Raw genomic sequence first — 16,091 nt, 5'->3', positions numbered from 1 at the left:
GTAAAGACATTCAAAACATTTTTAAAAAATTCCTGTCTGTCTTAAACCTTTGATGCCCAAACCAGCTTAGACCATCCTAACACAAGAGCATTTTACTCTGTCTAATGCCAGACAATTTTACTCGTCAATGGGGAACCCCTGGGAGTCAATGGATAAATCCATTGACTCCTGGGAGTGAGACAGTTAACAGATTTTACTCCATCTAATTATAATGCTAGACGATTTTACTTGTCACCTGGGGGCATCCTAGAGTACCGTATCTGAGGAGTCAATGGGTTAATCATAATACATCCAGTTAAATTACCTGTATGTTGTTATGGTGTAACGTTTAACTTTTAGATTTTCTTCTTACCCCGGCCATGCACTATGCCTCCCAAGATCTTACTTTGTCTAACGCCAGATGATTTTACTCCTCAATGGGGAGCCTGTTAAACCCTTTCACCGCCAAAAATGCAAATTGACACTTATAGATTTTACTCTGTCTAATGCCAGACGATTTTACTCCTCAATGGGGAGCCTGTTAATTAACCCTTTCACCGCCAAAAATGCAAATTGACACTTATAGATTTTACTCTGTCTAACGCCAGACGATTTTACTCCTCAATGGGGAGCCTGTTAACCCTTTCACTGCCGAGGGCTTCCCCATTGACGAGTAAAATCGTCTGGCGTTAGACAGAGTAAAATCTATAAGTGTCACTTGCATTTTTGGCAGTGAAAGGGTTATAAAGACCTTTAAAAATGATGAAAAATGGTGTTTTCTATTTTGGAATAAAATCATCTTCTCTCATTTCCAAGATATTCAAGCTTTTGTTCAAAAATTAATGACGCCAGACACTGTACACATGCCCAGAATAAATCCCAAAATCAAGAATATCTCTGAAAATATTGGATGGGCACATTGTTGTTCAAACTTGGCACCAGTATTGTACATCAGATAAGGCAAAGTGACACCCATTAAAGTAAAATAAAGTCACTTGATTTAACGTTGGTAGTTCCTTCACGGGGGATGGTATCAATGGAAGCCTACGGTGTGCGCTTTACCCCCTCCCTCTGTCAGAGCTCTGTTTTAAGGATATTTAAAGCATAATATATAGCTACACAAATCAGAGGAAAGTCAAAACAGACGTTGAAGTCACAGAGGATCAAACTGGGGACCCATTGCTCCAAAAGCCGCGCACTAGCCAACTGTTGGCATGGCAACACTCTTGTTTCCAGTCCCTCTCTGCCATAAACCAAATATCTATATTTTGAACAGATAAGTACATGTAGGCAGGATTGACTGGTTGGCAAGAAACAGAATTGATGACCACATTGTGAGAACAAGTGATTTATCATCACTGGCAGTGTAGCACTACCTTGCATTCAAATTTCATTTGTCATAAAGAACATGACACAAAATTCAAAGGACAGGAGGTTACATGATTGAAGATATTCATAAATGAGAAAATTCTCTCTTCGTTAACGCCTTTTTATTATTTTATTGATTTATTGATTTATTTTAAATTTTCAGTGTTCTTTTTCTAGGCAAAGTTCGATTAATCTCCACGTTTTTTCCTCAAATCTCCAGGGGTTTTTTTTTAACAGGTCTTACGTTTTTAGGTGGTTTGGGTTTAAGAAGTCTGACGGTGTGCAGAATCAAAATTTACCACTGTTTGTCTCTAGATACTGTTTTACTCAAGTAAATAATTTGAATAGACCAATTTGGCTATAACTCGATGTTGTACCCAATTCAAATCTTTTGGGAATACATCGTTTTGTTCAATTATTTTCATGTCATTTTAAAAATATCAATGCTTCATTGTCATGGAAATTTCATACGCAAAGAATCTTAACCCAGAGAGATTTGAAGTGGGTACATCATTGAGTTAGCCGAACTAGTGGTCTATTCCTACCGTCTACGCATCGGTTGATCGAGCTTTCAGGAGACTTAAACCTGTCAGTTATGTTGGACAATTCTGTGAACGAGTTCCATTCATTCCTCCAAAAAAGGTTAAAACTTCTAACAAGATGCAAGTTAAGGAAAGACGCTTTTGAGGCTTTTTAGCGTCATATAAAAGTCCATTTTAACCTGATCTGGGTATGTAATGTACAGTCTGATGGGGTCTGATTTCAAAGATCAGAAAGCCACCACTTTGTTATTTGCTCTATTACAAAGAAGAGTTAGTTACTGTATTTACAAATCAGGTGTGAATGTATAAATAAGAGTAAACAACATAATTTTATCATTTTATTTTTATATTGATCAAAAGCTAGGGCGCCGATTCTATCACGCTTGAAAGAAATCTACTGAGAAATTTACTCGACAACAAAGATTATTACGGTGTTCAAAACGATAAAATATCGGCTAATGTTTGGTTTAAATCTCAGGTTTGGGAAAATTTTTCAATCGCGCATTGTTTCTCGATGAATAACTACACTTTTTGGCCAATAAAATCTGATTTTAAAATCTCTTTCACAACAATAGCATGCCACTCGTCGCAGGAATTAGCTTATACAAATAGCGGCACGCACGTGTGTGACATTACGCACCCCTCGGATCACCAAATGAAATTCGCGGTACAAAGACGGTTTCTTCTCGAAGCAAATCTCCTCTTTTCAAAGATTACGGTCCCTGACAAATTAATGTCTAAAATTTAATCACGGAGACAAGGAGATCTACGTAAGCGGAGATGAAATGGTCTGAAATGCGTCTCTGCACGAACCACATGGCAGGCATTCAGAAATTAAAGCCATATAAACCATTTCATTGACACCTTTACGAACCCTTCAGAAGCCAAGAAAACAGTCAACGCAAACAAAGTTTGAAGGTCTTGGTAAAAGAATCCTGTAATGCGAGATGTGCGTTCCTTGCTCAGTACATACGTACTCACCTCTGGCGATTTGTGCCCTTGCAACACGGCGACAGCTACTCAGGACCAACAAAGCAAACCCGTATTTCACAAAAGAGGAAAGCTCCATGCTTTTTTTATCACTTGGGCAATTGTGCTAACGAATTAATCAAGGCATCTTAGACACCATATCACAATAAGATACAAAGTTACAAGATTGCTCATCACAGCGGTTGACAAAGTGGTTCAGCTGGCGCAAAGCAGCACGAGAATCTGAATGCCTGTGCATATATTATCAAAGTTCATAGCTGTGTCACGCATGTCGCGACCGTTCCGAAGTCGTCATGCATAACTGAATCACAACACATGACGTAAAAACCCGGGGTAAAAACACTGTCGGATTCACAATAAAGGCCCTGAAAATTACTTTTCTAAAAAAGACTATCGCATTACATTTACATTTGAGCTCATTGATGGAAAAATAAGAAGATGGACATTTGGTAACGCGTTTCGTGACACTACAGGTTGAAACCCTTTCTTTTCGATTCTCTTGAAATTCAAGGTATTAACAGCACGATTAAGTTTTCTTTTCAATCACTGTTGCATACAAAGTAAGTAGTTTACTGTGCTACGATTCCAGCTGCAGCTTCAGGTTGCATTAGTTCACATGACATGGCTAGTACAGAGTGGGTTGGGATGGGGGTGTGTCTTAACGCTACTCTTGTTCGAAAACTGGAATCATCTTCACTTTCTTCAGTTCCACAGGGCTCTGATCTCAATGGCCAATGTATATGCACGTAGACATTTCACAACTTTCTCATTCTCTTTATTTCCCCCTGCTGTTTCCCGGGAAATCAATATCTATAATTATGGCCGTTTTATGATAGAGACGCATAATCCGTCCAGACGAATTATTCGTCTCTCGTGTTATTCGTACAGTGTAAAGGTCGGTTTACACGGTACGATTTGTCGGCCCGATTTATCGGCCCGACTGTTTGACAGCGGACGAACGCCCGATTCGTGGAAATGAAAATCGGTCCGATTGAAAAAATCTGTTGTAGTTCGCACAGATGAATGCAAAGAGAGACTGGCTCTTCTATTTGAGAAGGGTTTAAAATCTCCCCTTGGCTGTAACGAGACGATCATCATGAGACACGATGAATTGCAATCGATCTCTCCCGGGTTGCCGATCCAGTTTTTTCGGCTCAACTTTCCTCGCCGGCGGGTGAAAGTTGATCCGAAAAAAACCGGATACTCCCGCAGGCCCTTACGGGAAATTTTTGTTTATTTTGCGAAAAATCTGTTATCAGTTCGGTAAATTAATTACTGACAGTTGAACTCTTGTCTTTCCACCTATAGTTTATACTCTTTTCTTAATTACTTTTTACACACAATCATTAATTGTATTGTTTATTTTGCTTTATATGCAGTAAATCCAATACTTCTTTACATGTTATAATAGTTTGCCTTTTCTCTGTTAGTATTGTAATTATTACGTTTTATTCTCATTGTAACTTAGCAGCACGTACATTGTAATTAAAGGGGCTAGGTCACGCAATTTTAGGGACGTATACAAAACATGGACCCCAGGTCCATGGACCACCCCCGTGGACCCGGTCCATGGACCCCTTCATGGACCCGGTCCATGGACTACTCCTGTGGACCACCTTCTAACTTGAAGTCTAACCATTTGCAGATAAAATTACAAAGGCAGACCTTGCTCCCAGTATTTTTAAGATCCTGAGTGATGATCCGGCTGGGGTTCGAACCCACGACCTCCCGCACGACCCTTTCATTTTACTCACTTGCAGTCTAACAGAACAATTAACTCAAAAGCTTAGGGAACTTTTTAACATGAACAATGTGGTTTTCTAATTGCATGATACATTTAAAGAGAAACTCAGTTTGTATTTGGGCGAACTTAGCTTACTACAACCTTTAAAGGGAATCCCGGCTGAAAAACAGTGAAGTCATGAGGATCGCAAGATTGACATAAGATCTGACCAATTAATTAAGTTTCTTGTGAGCATTTATTAGTGAATCAATGTAAGGACAACAATTCAAAGTGGATTATTTCAAATGTGCTTTATTGCTATACTGGCCTGGGCCAAACTACATTTTTATCAGCAGGTTATTCCAATGAGCTTTCAAAGAAATTTTCTCCCTCACAAAGAGCTTCCACATGCAGCAGCATGTTCTATCAGTTGCCATTTCTGCTTCTTAGCATCACTACGGTCGGTCCTTGTGAGCTTATGTTGCACGAAGTGGAAGCCTGGCATCTCTTTCGGCTCACACTTTGCTCTGTGAAGAACAAAGAACAATCACATCGTGGAATATAAGAAGAAGGGAGGAAGTAATAAGATAAGCTGGCATTTGGCGTTAAGTTAGGATAGTACCCGCACTCTAATTGGTCAATAGCTGTGTTTACATGAGAGTATGGAAACACGGCTGTGACATCACACGAATTTTGATTGGTTATGCAGTCAGATCGACGCGCGTTTTGATTGGCCGGTAGGAGATATGAGCAAGTATCAAGAAAATGTTTCAATCAAGAGGTAAAAAAACCAGCATTTTCCTTCATTTGTCGAATTATCTTTGAGAAATATTTTCTAAAAGCAATAGAGGACTTTTTTCCGTGTTTCCATATCCTCATACACTTGGGGAAGTTGGGAGAATTCTCAAATGGTTTACTGTTGGAATTTAAGTATAAAACTACTTCACTACTGTTTCAAAAACGACGAAGTACTTTAGAAATCCATTTTTTTTTAAAACAAACTTGATTCTGTTCTCATAGTTCGATTTGTTATATTATTTTCAAAAACGACGAAGTACTTTAAAAAACCAATTTTTAAAACAAACTTGATTCTGTTCCCATAGTTCGATTTCTTATATTATACCAAGCCGCTCTTAATTTCGAATACAATACATACAATACATACTTAATTGACCACTCCCCATAGGGACTTTTCAGGGCCAATGAAACACATTCACGACAGAACAGAACATTCAACAACAACTATTAAGAATCCCAACTGGCCGGAGGCAAGCCAGTTGGCTATTTACAAGTGCATCTGAGAAGTTGAACCAGAGACTACCAGGAACAAATTTAACCAGTGGCCAGGATCCCGATCCCCGGGTCTCAAGGCAAACGCTCTAACTACTGGGCCACACTGCCTCACTGTTATCACCGTTCATAAATTCAGTAAAACTGCTTCCAAATGATATTGGCTTACAAAAAAAACACGTACTTGTGAACTGTGAGGAACTGGCACTTGTAACGCCCACCATCCTTCAGAAGGAGGAACATGGTGACATCCCCATTCAATATCCCCCCTTTACCAGGTGTCATTTTCTCGCAGGATGGCTCCCAATTAATTGTCGCCTTTGTCATCACAGGTCCATCAGCAGGAAAGTTGACTCCAAGAAACTTGGATTCGTGATAAAAGCAGTTCTCCTCAACACTGTCAAACAAAAAAATAATTCATCGATATTACAGAGATTACTAATGCAATTTGTGCATTATTTCGGGCTTCTTTGGCAAGTTCATAATTTACCTATTTCGTTTTAGTGTGATGATCTCAACTCCGCAGTTGAAATATATGATATATCATATATATTCTCTACCATGAAGTAATTTCTTTCGCGAGAGAGTGTGCTGATATACATATAGTCCTTCGTGAAAACAGACCAAAGTATTCAGTTTCCACATTGAAATGAACTTAGGAATGAAAAAGGTGGGCTAGACTGGTGGTTGAGAGTGGGAGGGAAGGAAGGTCTCAAACACGTAGGGAGAAAAACCTATCCATAGTTGATTGCAGGATTGAATACCTTGCCTTCGCAATGCAAATGATGTCGATGGAAAAATGAAAGTGTTCAATTGTTGTGATTGGAGCACTGCGGACTAACAATAACACAAATGAGACTTCCCTCTATCATCAACTTGTCGGGATCAAGTTAGTATTCGACTAATTACCACCAAAAACCTAAAGATTAATCAAGTTTCGGCAAATGGAGCAAACCAAAAGCTTTCCATCTCCTATTAAAATTTTAGAGTGAGTGCATGAGTGAATGTATGTACCTCAACTTTATATCTGCACTGGCAGTGCAAACTGCTCCATCTTCAAAGAGAAGAGACCTTTCCCATTTATATCCAGCAGGACATGAGTTCTTGAAATAGTCAACTATGCCGTCGGGATATTTCGTAAAGCACCTGTTTCCGTAGGCAAACACAGCCGACAATATGTCTTCGGAGAATGGCAGTGGACCCCCTTCATCCACACGAAGATTAATAGTCTGTGTCCCGCTAAAAAGCGAACAAAATCGTGTTAATGAAAGCAATCAAATGAAAACACCAGCACAATGCGAAGAGGAGAGTTGTTGAGAACTAAACTGAAGACTCAGTAAATTAGAGGAGAACCTTATATGGTATGCTACATGAATTAATTTACTGAGTCCAACTTGCACTATTCGACGAGCTTAAGAGCAAGTTTTAGTGCACATAAATTAAAACAATAAATTTCGATTATTCAAAACTGGGCTACGTTTTGCCGCGAGAAAACAAAGTAGGAGGCTTGATTTCTCTGAAGTGTCCAAAAGTAACTATTAAGCGGTTTTTTAATGCTCATCTTGAACTGTGATATTTATTACGTATCTGTACACAATTTCCACTTAATATGTACATGATTACTTTCTTTCTCGTTGGCCGCCTTCGCTTGTGGTTATTATTATTATTATTATTATTGTTATCATTATTATTATTATCATACCTATTCACGCATTTTATAGGGTTTTTTGTTGCCTGTTGCACTTGGTTAAAACGGCTTGCAGCCATTAAAGAAAAAACACTTAGGTGATTATTGCGCAATAATTACCTCAATTGCAACCAATCAGTGCAGAGAATTTTCAATAATCACCTACGTATTTATTATTAATTTATTATTAATTATTATTATTGGGCGACTTCGCGCCCACGGGCAATACTGCTGACCAGGCATGATTATCATGACCATGAGAAAAGCAACACATGGGTTCCTACCATTTCCTATCAGTAAGGTGTTCCGCTTGGCGGCCCCTCTTCGGGCCACCGGAGCTCCGCTTTTAAGTTTTAATCACAGGAGTCAATGGATTAAGAATAACTTCACTGTGAACCTAATTTAATGGCCTAGCTCCTACGAGTATCATTTTGCTCAGAGGTAGAGCATCCGAACTACTCATCGGGAGGTCGAGGTACGTACGAGCACTCACCTGCAAATTAAAGGAGCACTCGGATTTTTTCCGAGTATACCCGAGTCAACATCGGAAATATAACTCTCTCTTCATTTCATGTTTACTTTAAGAAATGAAATTAAATGAAAAATATCCCTTGATGTCCTGACCCTTCCACCTTTATCACGAGAGCGCAGAGGTATTTAGAAAAAAAAAACGGACATAAGGTTCGTATAAGTTACAAAAATGTTGATGCACTTACTCGTAAGGCTTTCCAGTGCCGTCGCCCGTGATTACAAAGTTATGCCCATTGACACACCCCTCCATACGGTATTTCATTTTCATGTTACTTCTTAGACCCTGTATGCACATAATGCAGAAAATTTTCACCAGATGACAAGAGACGTGGATTACAAATTTAAATTGATTCAAGAAGATTGAAGCTTTTTTCAATTTTTTTACTGTTACACGAATAATAATACACATGAAAAAATTACTCGATTCTGATTGGCTGAGAGCAGTGCAGTTCAAGTGTAACACCAGTGCAAAAAGTGTAACACCGGTGCAAAAAGTGTAACACCAGTGCAAATTACACATCGTAATTCTGGATTTTGATTTGCAGAAAGACATTGGGAAAGTTGTAGGCCAATGATCTCATGTAAACGGCAATGACCAAAATTTTGTACAGAAACTCTGAAAAAATTTTTCTCGAATGCGAAAAAAAGGGCTTCAACAAACATCTTCCCGCACTTTTTCCACGCGAATTTTTTCATGTTTGTATTATTAATAAGTAATCATACGGTTTTTCTCGTTCAATTTGGAATTAATTTGCACTTGTGAGTTTTTCAAAAAGCTGAAATTGCACTCGCCGAAGCGGCTCGTGCAATTTCAGCTTTTTCAAAAACTCACTCGTGCAAATTAATTCCAAATTGAACTCGAAACCGTATGATTACCTATACTAATGAAAGAGCCAACCAAGAAGGGAAAACTGGATGAAAAAGTTATTAAGAAAGCAACTTTTACAATAATTTTTATACTGAATTTTTTCATACCTATTCATTTTGCAAACACATATTTTAATTTAGATTTAGATATTGTCACTGAAAAGTCCCTATGGAGCTTTGTCAATAAAGTACTGTATTTTATTGCTCGAGCCAACGCCCTCCTGCATCGTAGACCGATATGCTTAAATAATGGGCGGTTGATGTTAAATGCATCCAATCATAACACACTTAACAAAATTGCTTTTTTCTGATTGGACGAGAACTGTCCAATTCCGAGTCACACCGACTGGTGAAGAAAACGAAGAAGACAGAAGATTGACGACCATTAATTTAAACCGGCAAACGAAGACCCAAAAAATTAACAAACAAATCATTGATGTTGTTTAAAAAGGCCGATAACATATATCTCTGGTACGTTATCGAAGGTTCGTTGGTCTATGGGTGTGTCGAAAACGAATTATCAACCTTATTTTTGACCATGCATGGGTAGCACTGATCACTTTAAATAACAGCGGCAAAATCTTTGTTTTCCAGGTCTTTGCTTGGTATACACATCTTTGACATGTTTAACTCAGGAGTAAAAAAATTTAAATGTTCCTCTACGTGAGGTAGTTTACTTGGAGTGACTGTTTGATTTCAATGAGAAGGTGATGGCTTCAAAAAGTGGCTTAAAGTTTCGCAACGTTAAAAAACCGAGTGTAATATAGGAATAACCTAATTCTACGCTATCAAATGACATCTTGTTCTGGTCTGACCCGAAAATTCAACTTACTTGCTTTGAAAGAGCCATGTTGAGAACAGATCGCTTGTTGCCTGAAAACTGGTCCAAAAGTCGAGTTAATCTGTCGCACTTCACGCCGTCGCTGCTCAAACTCAACTGAATTCGGCGGGTTAGGGTGGCGCGATTTAAAAGCCGAAGGCTAATGTGGATATTAACAGGTTTGGCTGGATCTTGACTCAACAGAACAATAGTTCTAATTGATTTCACTGACAGGTCCACGTGATTTACCGCAATGTAGTTTTCCAAAACCCTCATTAGATCGGTTACGTTACACCATGACCGACCTCTAAAATTATTGTATTTTAATGATCTGTTTTGAGATTTCCTTTTATCTTTTCTTGTTTAACTGATCAATTGCAATCAGTTCTTTGTTACTGCACTCTCGAGAATTAAACTCATTCATTATGAAACCAATCGTACTCGGTTCCTTTCGTTATGACTTAATTGTTTCTTTACTGAAAATTGTGTTTTTGTAGCAGAAAAAGAAAATCAAATAAGCAAATAATAATCATGATGAAAAAAAACTCCGTTGACGATAAACATGTTGACTGAGTTAAAGAGAGAGAAAAAAGGTCATTGTCTCGTTATAGCGTTCTCGCTCAGCTGGTAGAGAGGCGATACCTCTCGATCAAAGGCCAGGGTTAAAAATTTAGGATATCTCCATATGATGCTAAAAGATGAAATGAAATTCCTGTATATGATTTCTACCCTTATCTCTCAACAGTACCTTATTCTGTTCATTTCAGAGTCTTGAGTTACACTCTTTTGTGTTTATCATTAAAAACGTCTAATCTTGAGACTAAGGGTATACGTTCTTATATATATATATCTATTTTTTTGTTTTTTGTTTGGCGATTTGAGCCTGAAAACGTTTTAAACATGTTCTTGCTGTTATGTGGTATCATGCATATAAGGAAATCACATTGCTCATGTTAAAAAAAAAAACTTCCCTAAGCTTTTGAGTTAGTTTTCCTGTTTAACTACAGTTTTACATTTCCTTATCTTTAGTTGTAATACTCACAAATGAGTGAGTAAACTAAAGACTTATGTTCTTAAGATTTTGGTTAACATCAGCCTCAAGGTTCTTACAAGAAAGGTTCTTATAAATGGAATAGAGTGTATGTCAGTCCATTATTTCTTATGGTGAGTTCTATCATTCAACTTAACCACTGCGTTGAACAAATGAAACTTATTTCGGGAAAATGATAGGTGGAGTCATACCGTTCGATATCGTATGAGACGAGCAAATTTGATCTGGAATTCGAATACTGAATTTCCATTCTTTATTATTACGTAAGTTAAGATTCAAACCGCAACCAGGTTCATAGTCGATAAGAACTCTGTTTTTGAGAATCATGATTGTAGCTTGAAAAAGTTACAATTCGAGGAAGACCCAATTGAATTATGATTTCCACGAGTGTTCAGTTCAGTTCAGTTTATTTTTGCCGCTTTTGTCACGTTAAATTACAAAATAAATATATATTAAAGTAGGACAGATATTAAATAATCAATAAAAGAAAAGCATAAGGCGAGGATGCCCATATAGAAACCATTAGGGCTTATTCGGGTGATAGGCACCTCAAGAAAAATACAAATTCACTCGTCCATACCCATTGTCTTCTCATCATTGTATTTTCTATTCACGTTGTTATTTAATCAGTACTTATTCATGTTATTAGCTATCTTTTATATAACACCGACTAGCGGTTTCACTTGTATTCACAACTGACGATGGATGTCGATCATCCGAAACATGTTTTGCAAATTTAAAATTGTGTGTTTCTTTTTGAAAGTTATTTCTTGCTTGCTATTAGTTCGAAATATATAATGATAATTTTAGGCGTGTCTTATTTAATTTGTAAACTCATTTAGGTGTTCCCAAACTAATTTAACGGTCATTGTCAACAACAGACAAAACACAAAATAGTAACTAAAAAAAGAGGTTTCGCTCAAACACCTACTCTGCGAGCAGAGTCTCTTTCGATCTTCCTAGATAAGTCTGGAAGAGGAAAGTAGACTCTGCCAGCTGGGTCGACTTTCTTTGATTTGGCGCTCATCCAAAGAACTGGGTGGGTCAGTCCAATTTCGACTTGTCAAACCGGTTTTTTTAATTTGAGCGCATGATCAATCGCCACGCGTCATCAATATTTTTAAATTTACAACAGCGTAACAATTTTTAACTGTTTAAATTCCCATGAGTATTTCCTCCGTATGTCGGTTACAGAAACTAGTTTGCCAGAATTGAGAAACCTATTAATTTTTCAGTAAAAACTGAAATGGCAATTTAAAAACTTGAACTATATCTTGAGTTTCGAAGGAAATGATTCCTTGATTGTCGTGTGTTTGCCAGAGTTGTTCGAAAAAATCCCTTCTGTTTGTTTTGGTTTTGTGGTTTTGCGGTTACCAGTCACGGGTGACTGACTCCCGAATACGTTTGAATTTTTGACGCATGCTCAACACGAAATGTCGAGCCGGCTGGCAGAGTCTACTTTCGTCTTCCCGACTTATCTAGGAAGATCGAAAGAGACTCTGCTCGCAGAGAACCAAACACCATACCAATCATAAGTATTTTGTCTGAGGTAAAAGCGCCTCCTGAGCGCCTAGGGATAAGGCGAAAGGTAGGCGAATAGAAGAGCGAGCTCTACTTTCCAAAGAGTGCTGTGATTTACACCTTGATACAAGTATATAGATATCACTTCGAAAAATCATATTTTGCACGGTCTTTTCAACTTGCAATAAACAAACGTGTCTCAGTTGCATAAAATTCACGACAGAGCGCTGGAATCCAACCGTAGACGTCAAGTGGAGCTATTTAGTTTTGAGATAATGCAGATCATCCAAGGACAAAAGTAATATTGACGAAGGTCAAGTGTGTGGAATCTATAAATAGAGTTCAAATGAAATCACAAGTCATCCTTGTAGAACAACAACAACACTTTGAAGAAGTTGTGCTTAATACAACACCGCCCAGCGGCACATCTTGAAACAATAAATTTTCAGTGCGTAGACCAAGTCAGGGCACCCACCAATCCACACCTACTGATATTACCGCTCACACTACAACTGTATTGGAGTGCACAATGCCTTTCCCATATGGCCCGGAATTACACTAAAAAATGTATCAATTACAACTAGATATTTTCACAAAGCTGACATTACTATATCATTGTGTTTTATAAACACTTCATCTCTTTTTTTCCTGTAATATATAAATATAATATATAAATATATGTATATATGTTTTACCCTTTACGCATCGGCCATTCAATTGTTGTAGCATGGTAGCATGGTTATATAGTTTCCTATAGCATTGTTGGAAGTAAATTTTTAAAGTCTGTGCATTATTTCATTCCTGCAAAGAAATCGAGGTCTAAATAACCTTCAAGATCTTAGTAGGTTGGTTCTATCTACAGTAAATGAAGCCAAAAGCTACAATCGTGGTCAAAATTCTAGGGACACCTTCAATAATGCGCAAAAAATCCCTTGAGTTAAAGGAGTACCTTCTGTTTCTCAAAACCGCCACCCCCTACCCCACCACCCCAAGCATGATTGAAGCCAACTGCAGCATTTCTGATTGTTTCCAGAATTCAAATCAACATTCACGGTGACGGGGGAGGGAGGGAGGGAGGGAGGGAGAACGTAATGCCCATGCCTGGCCATTAAAACCGCTCATACTTTTTTGATTGGCTTCATGTCCCAACAATTGTGTCCAGGACTGTAGCTATATATCAATCAAACTCCATGATTAAAAATAAGCCTGCGAGTAAACTCGTAACGAAGCATTCTATACTTCCTACGTGTTTGCCCCGCAGAGATAGCTTGCCCACAGGCGACTGAATTAGAAACTATAGTCACGGTCTTAACTCAAGGAGGCCAATAATTCTTTCATGCCCGGCTGTGTCTTGCTGACAGATTCACCTTGTGCTCACACCGCGTGAGCTAAGCCCAGGTTGAGACATGGAATTAACTGAAAAAACACATTTCTTGCATCCTGAAACACGTTTTCTTAGCGAGCAGACATTTTGTGCATTCAGTAAACAAAATATTGATTTACCTGCAGTTGGCCACTTTATTTAGGCTGAGAAGATGTGCGACTGAATAAAAAGCAAGCGCGAATGCAAGTTATTCTGTTATCATTTCCAAAATAAAATCATGTGTACTACTCTTGGCAGTTGCAGAGGGCTACTCTATGTAGTGAAAAGACGAAAAAAAACGAAGGAAAGTAAAATTTGTAGGTTTCGAAACTTAAAACTAACAATCTTGTCATCTTGATTTACTTGTGGTAATTGAGTTGTTGGCAATGGCAAATATGATTGGAAAAAACCCAATTAATATGAGTCTTTTTAAAAGAATCGATACGCTGGACTCATTTAGGTCACCAGGATTAACTATCGGAGCGTAACTTGAAGTGCTATGCATACTCACGCAGAAGATCTGTATCGGTATTGTTATAACTTTTCCAAAATGTTCCGTACCTCATTCTTGTCACGTGACCCGAAATCGACTTTTAACATTTTTTACTCAAAAATGGGGAACATTCAGCTACATAATATTCATCTTGTTATTGATTACTCGATGACCCCTTCTATAAAGGGCTTTGTCATGCCGCCTTTTAATCATGTCCACATGTTAAGAGCAATGAACAATTCAGGAAAATAGGTCACGTAACATGATAAACATCCAAATATCTTAAAAAGTAAATACGGAGTAATACATTAAAAGGCGGAATTCGGTAGGCACAGTTGTACTAAACGTGATAATGCCAAACGTTTTCAAAATTTTGAATTATATAAATGTTCCCCATTTTTGAGTAAAGGATAAAGACGTTATAAGTTGTTTTAGGGTCACGTGACCAAGATGCAAAATATTTTGGCAAACTAATAATGACAAGACCTATAAGAAACTTTCTGCTAAGTTTCATGGACATTGGACAAATGCTTCCCTTCAAATAAATGGATGCATAATTATTAGATTGGTCAGGCCTTGATACACTTGAGCCTTGTAATGGAAATCAACACAAGGACAGAGAAAAACTTTGACCAAGGTAGGAGTTCTTAGCTTGCCTGGAGAGGCAGTAAGGGCCAGACTGAAATTTCGCCTCAGGAATTGAACTCTTTGCATTACCTTTCTTAACTGGAAGCTATCTCTATTGCCAGATGTGTTGCAAACACTCGGTTTGTGAAACCTATACGACTATGGGACCACGACCCCCTCATTTGTTACTACAAAAACGAGCCTGGCATGATGACTTCCCGCGCTCAGGTCACGATCGAAACGTCAGTCATTGTCATCTCAAACAGTCCTTCTCAGGACTACACTCACCCGGACGATCGTACTTTACTTAATTGTAATATTTTCAAGTATAGAGTTAACTTCATGTAACTGATTTGAAAGAGGAAATGTCCTTCTCGTCTATCCAAATAACGCTCACCTTTTTCAACAGACTTCACCCACATATGACGCCGAGTCTGTGAATTTAGCCTTGGCTTACACGTCATGTCGTGTCTGCTTGTTAGTGATTATATCGAGATTTCAGGTTAGAGAACCGAAGTTCTTCAGTAACTCAGTGACTATGTGACTAATGCCCAATGTCCTTCTCGTCTATCCCATATAGCATTACCCCTTTAAAAATTATTGATGAAAGTCAGTTTACCTCCTCTCGAAATACGACTTTGAGAGCTTTGAGAATGATACTTGATAACTGATTCAGGTATCAACTTTTTTTTATATACTAACGGTTACTTTTTTCCTTTTTGCGCATAAAGAGGTTCAGTTTTTGGATATTTTACGCTTAATGGTTCATCCAATTTAGACTCCGCAGTGAGTTGGTGTGGATCACGGATTCTGACACTCTGCATGGGCCACAGCTAGACATAAAATATGCTCGCGGCAGTGATCGGAAGAAGAATGAACTGAATCATGTTTTCGTGGTGTGCACGTCTTATCATTTTTTTCCTGCCAGGCTTGAAGTAACAAATGAGGGGGTCGCGGAGTCCCATGGTCGTATAGGTTTCACAAACCCAGTGTTTCCAACACATCTGGCAATAGAGATAGCTTCAAGCTAAGAAAGGTAATGCAAAGAGTTCAATGCCCGAGGCGAAATTTCAGTTTCAAACACCCTATGACCCTTACCGCCTCTCCAGGCAAGCTGTGAACTCCTACCTTGGTCAAAGTTTTTCTCAGCCCTTGTGTTGATTTCCATTACTAGGGCTAACACTGAGATCTTCTGCGTGAGTAAGCATAGCACTTCAAGTTACGCTCCGATAGTTAATC

General features: G+C 38.3%; 2 protein-coding genes across 3 annotated transcripts in view; both read right to left on the bottom strand.

Moving 5' to 3' along the window:
- The window catches only part of LOC138049180 (low-density lipoprotein receptor-related protein 1-like), a 114,228-nt gene extending 110,983 nt beyond the window's left edge, over positions 1-3,245 (bottom strand). Inside the window, exon 1 of the mRNA XM_068895354.1 lies at positions 2,871-3,245. Coding sequence (XP_068751455.1) covers positions 2,871-2,958 — 88 coding nt within the window. The 5' untranslated portion in view covers positions 2,959-3,245. The remainder of the gene's footprint in view (positions 1-2,870) is intronic.
- A 1,678-nt stretch (positions 3,246-4,923) lies between these two features.
- Positions 4,924-15,373, bottom strand: LOC138048777 (GFP-like fluorescent chromoprotein FP506). 2 transcript variants are annotated; one of them, XM_068894897.1, is made up of 5 exons: positions 15,250-15,373; positions 8,296-8,393; positions 6,907-7,131; positions 6,077-6,289; positions 4,924-5,129 (listed from the first exon to the last, which is right to left on the bottom strand). In XM_068894897.1, the coding sequence occupies exons 2-5, from the start codon at positions 8,376-8,378 to the stop codon at positions 4,994-4,996; spliced, it is 657 nt and encodes a 218-aa protein (XP_068750998.1). In that variant the 5' UTR covers positions 8,379-8,393; positions 15,250-15,373; the 3' UTR covers positions 4,924-4,993. The 2 variants fall into 2 exon arrangements, with proteins under 2 accessions (XP_068750998.1, XP_068750997.1); XM_068894896.1 differs by lacking the exon at positions 15,250-15,373 and adding an exon at positions 9,810-9,888.
- Between the last annotated feature and the right edge of the window lie 718 nt (positions 15,374-16,091).

The sequence above is a fragment of the Montipora capricornis genome, chromosome 5, assembly GCF_036669925.1.
Source record: "Montipora capricornis isolate CH-2021 chromosome 5, ASM3666992v2, whole genome shotgun sequence".
Taxonomy (NCBI): Eukaryota; Metazoa; Cnidaria; class Anthozoa; order Scleractinia; family Acroporidae; genus Montipora; species Montipora capricornis.
This window is presented reverse-complemented; position numbering and strand designations above follow the sequence as displayed.

Bases quoted from the DNA above. Each gene is read 5' to 3' on its own strand.
- LOC138048777 (XM_068894896.1), bottom strand. The intron at 7,132-8,295 runs GTAAGTGCATCA...TTCGCTTTTTAG, and splicing joins GGCACTGGAAAGCCTTACGA to CGGGACACAGACTATTAATC. The intron at 6,290-6,906 runs GTACATACATTC...TTTGTTTGACAG, and splicing joins AGTGCAGATATAAAGTTGAG to TGTTGAGGAGAACTGCTTTT.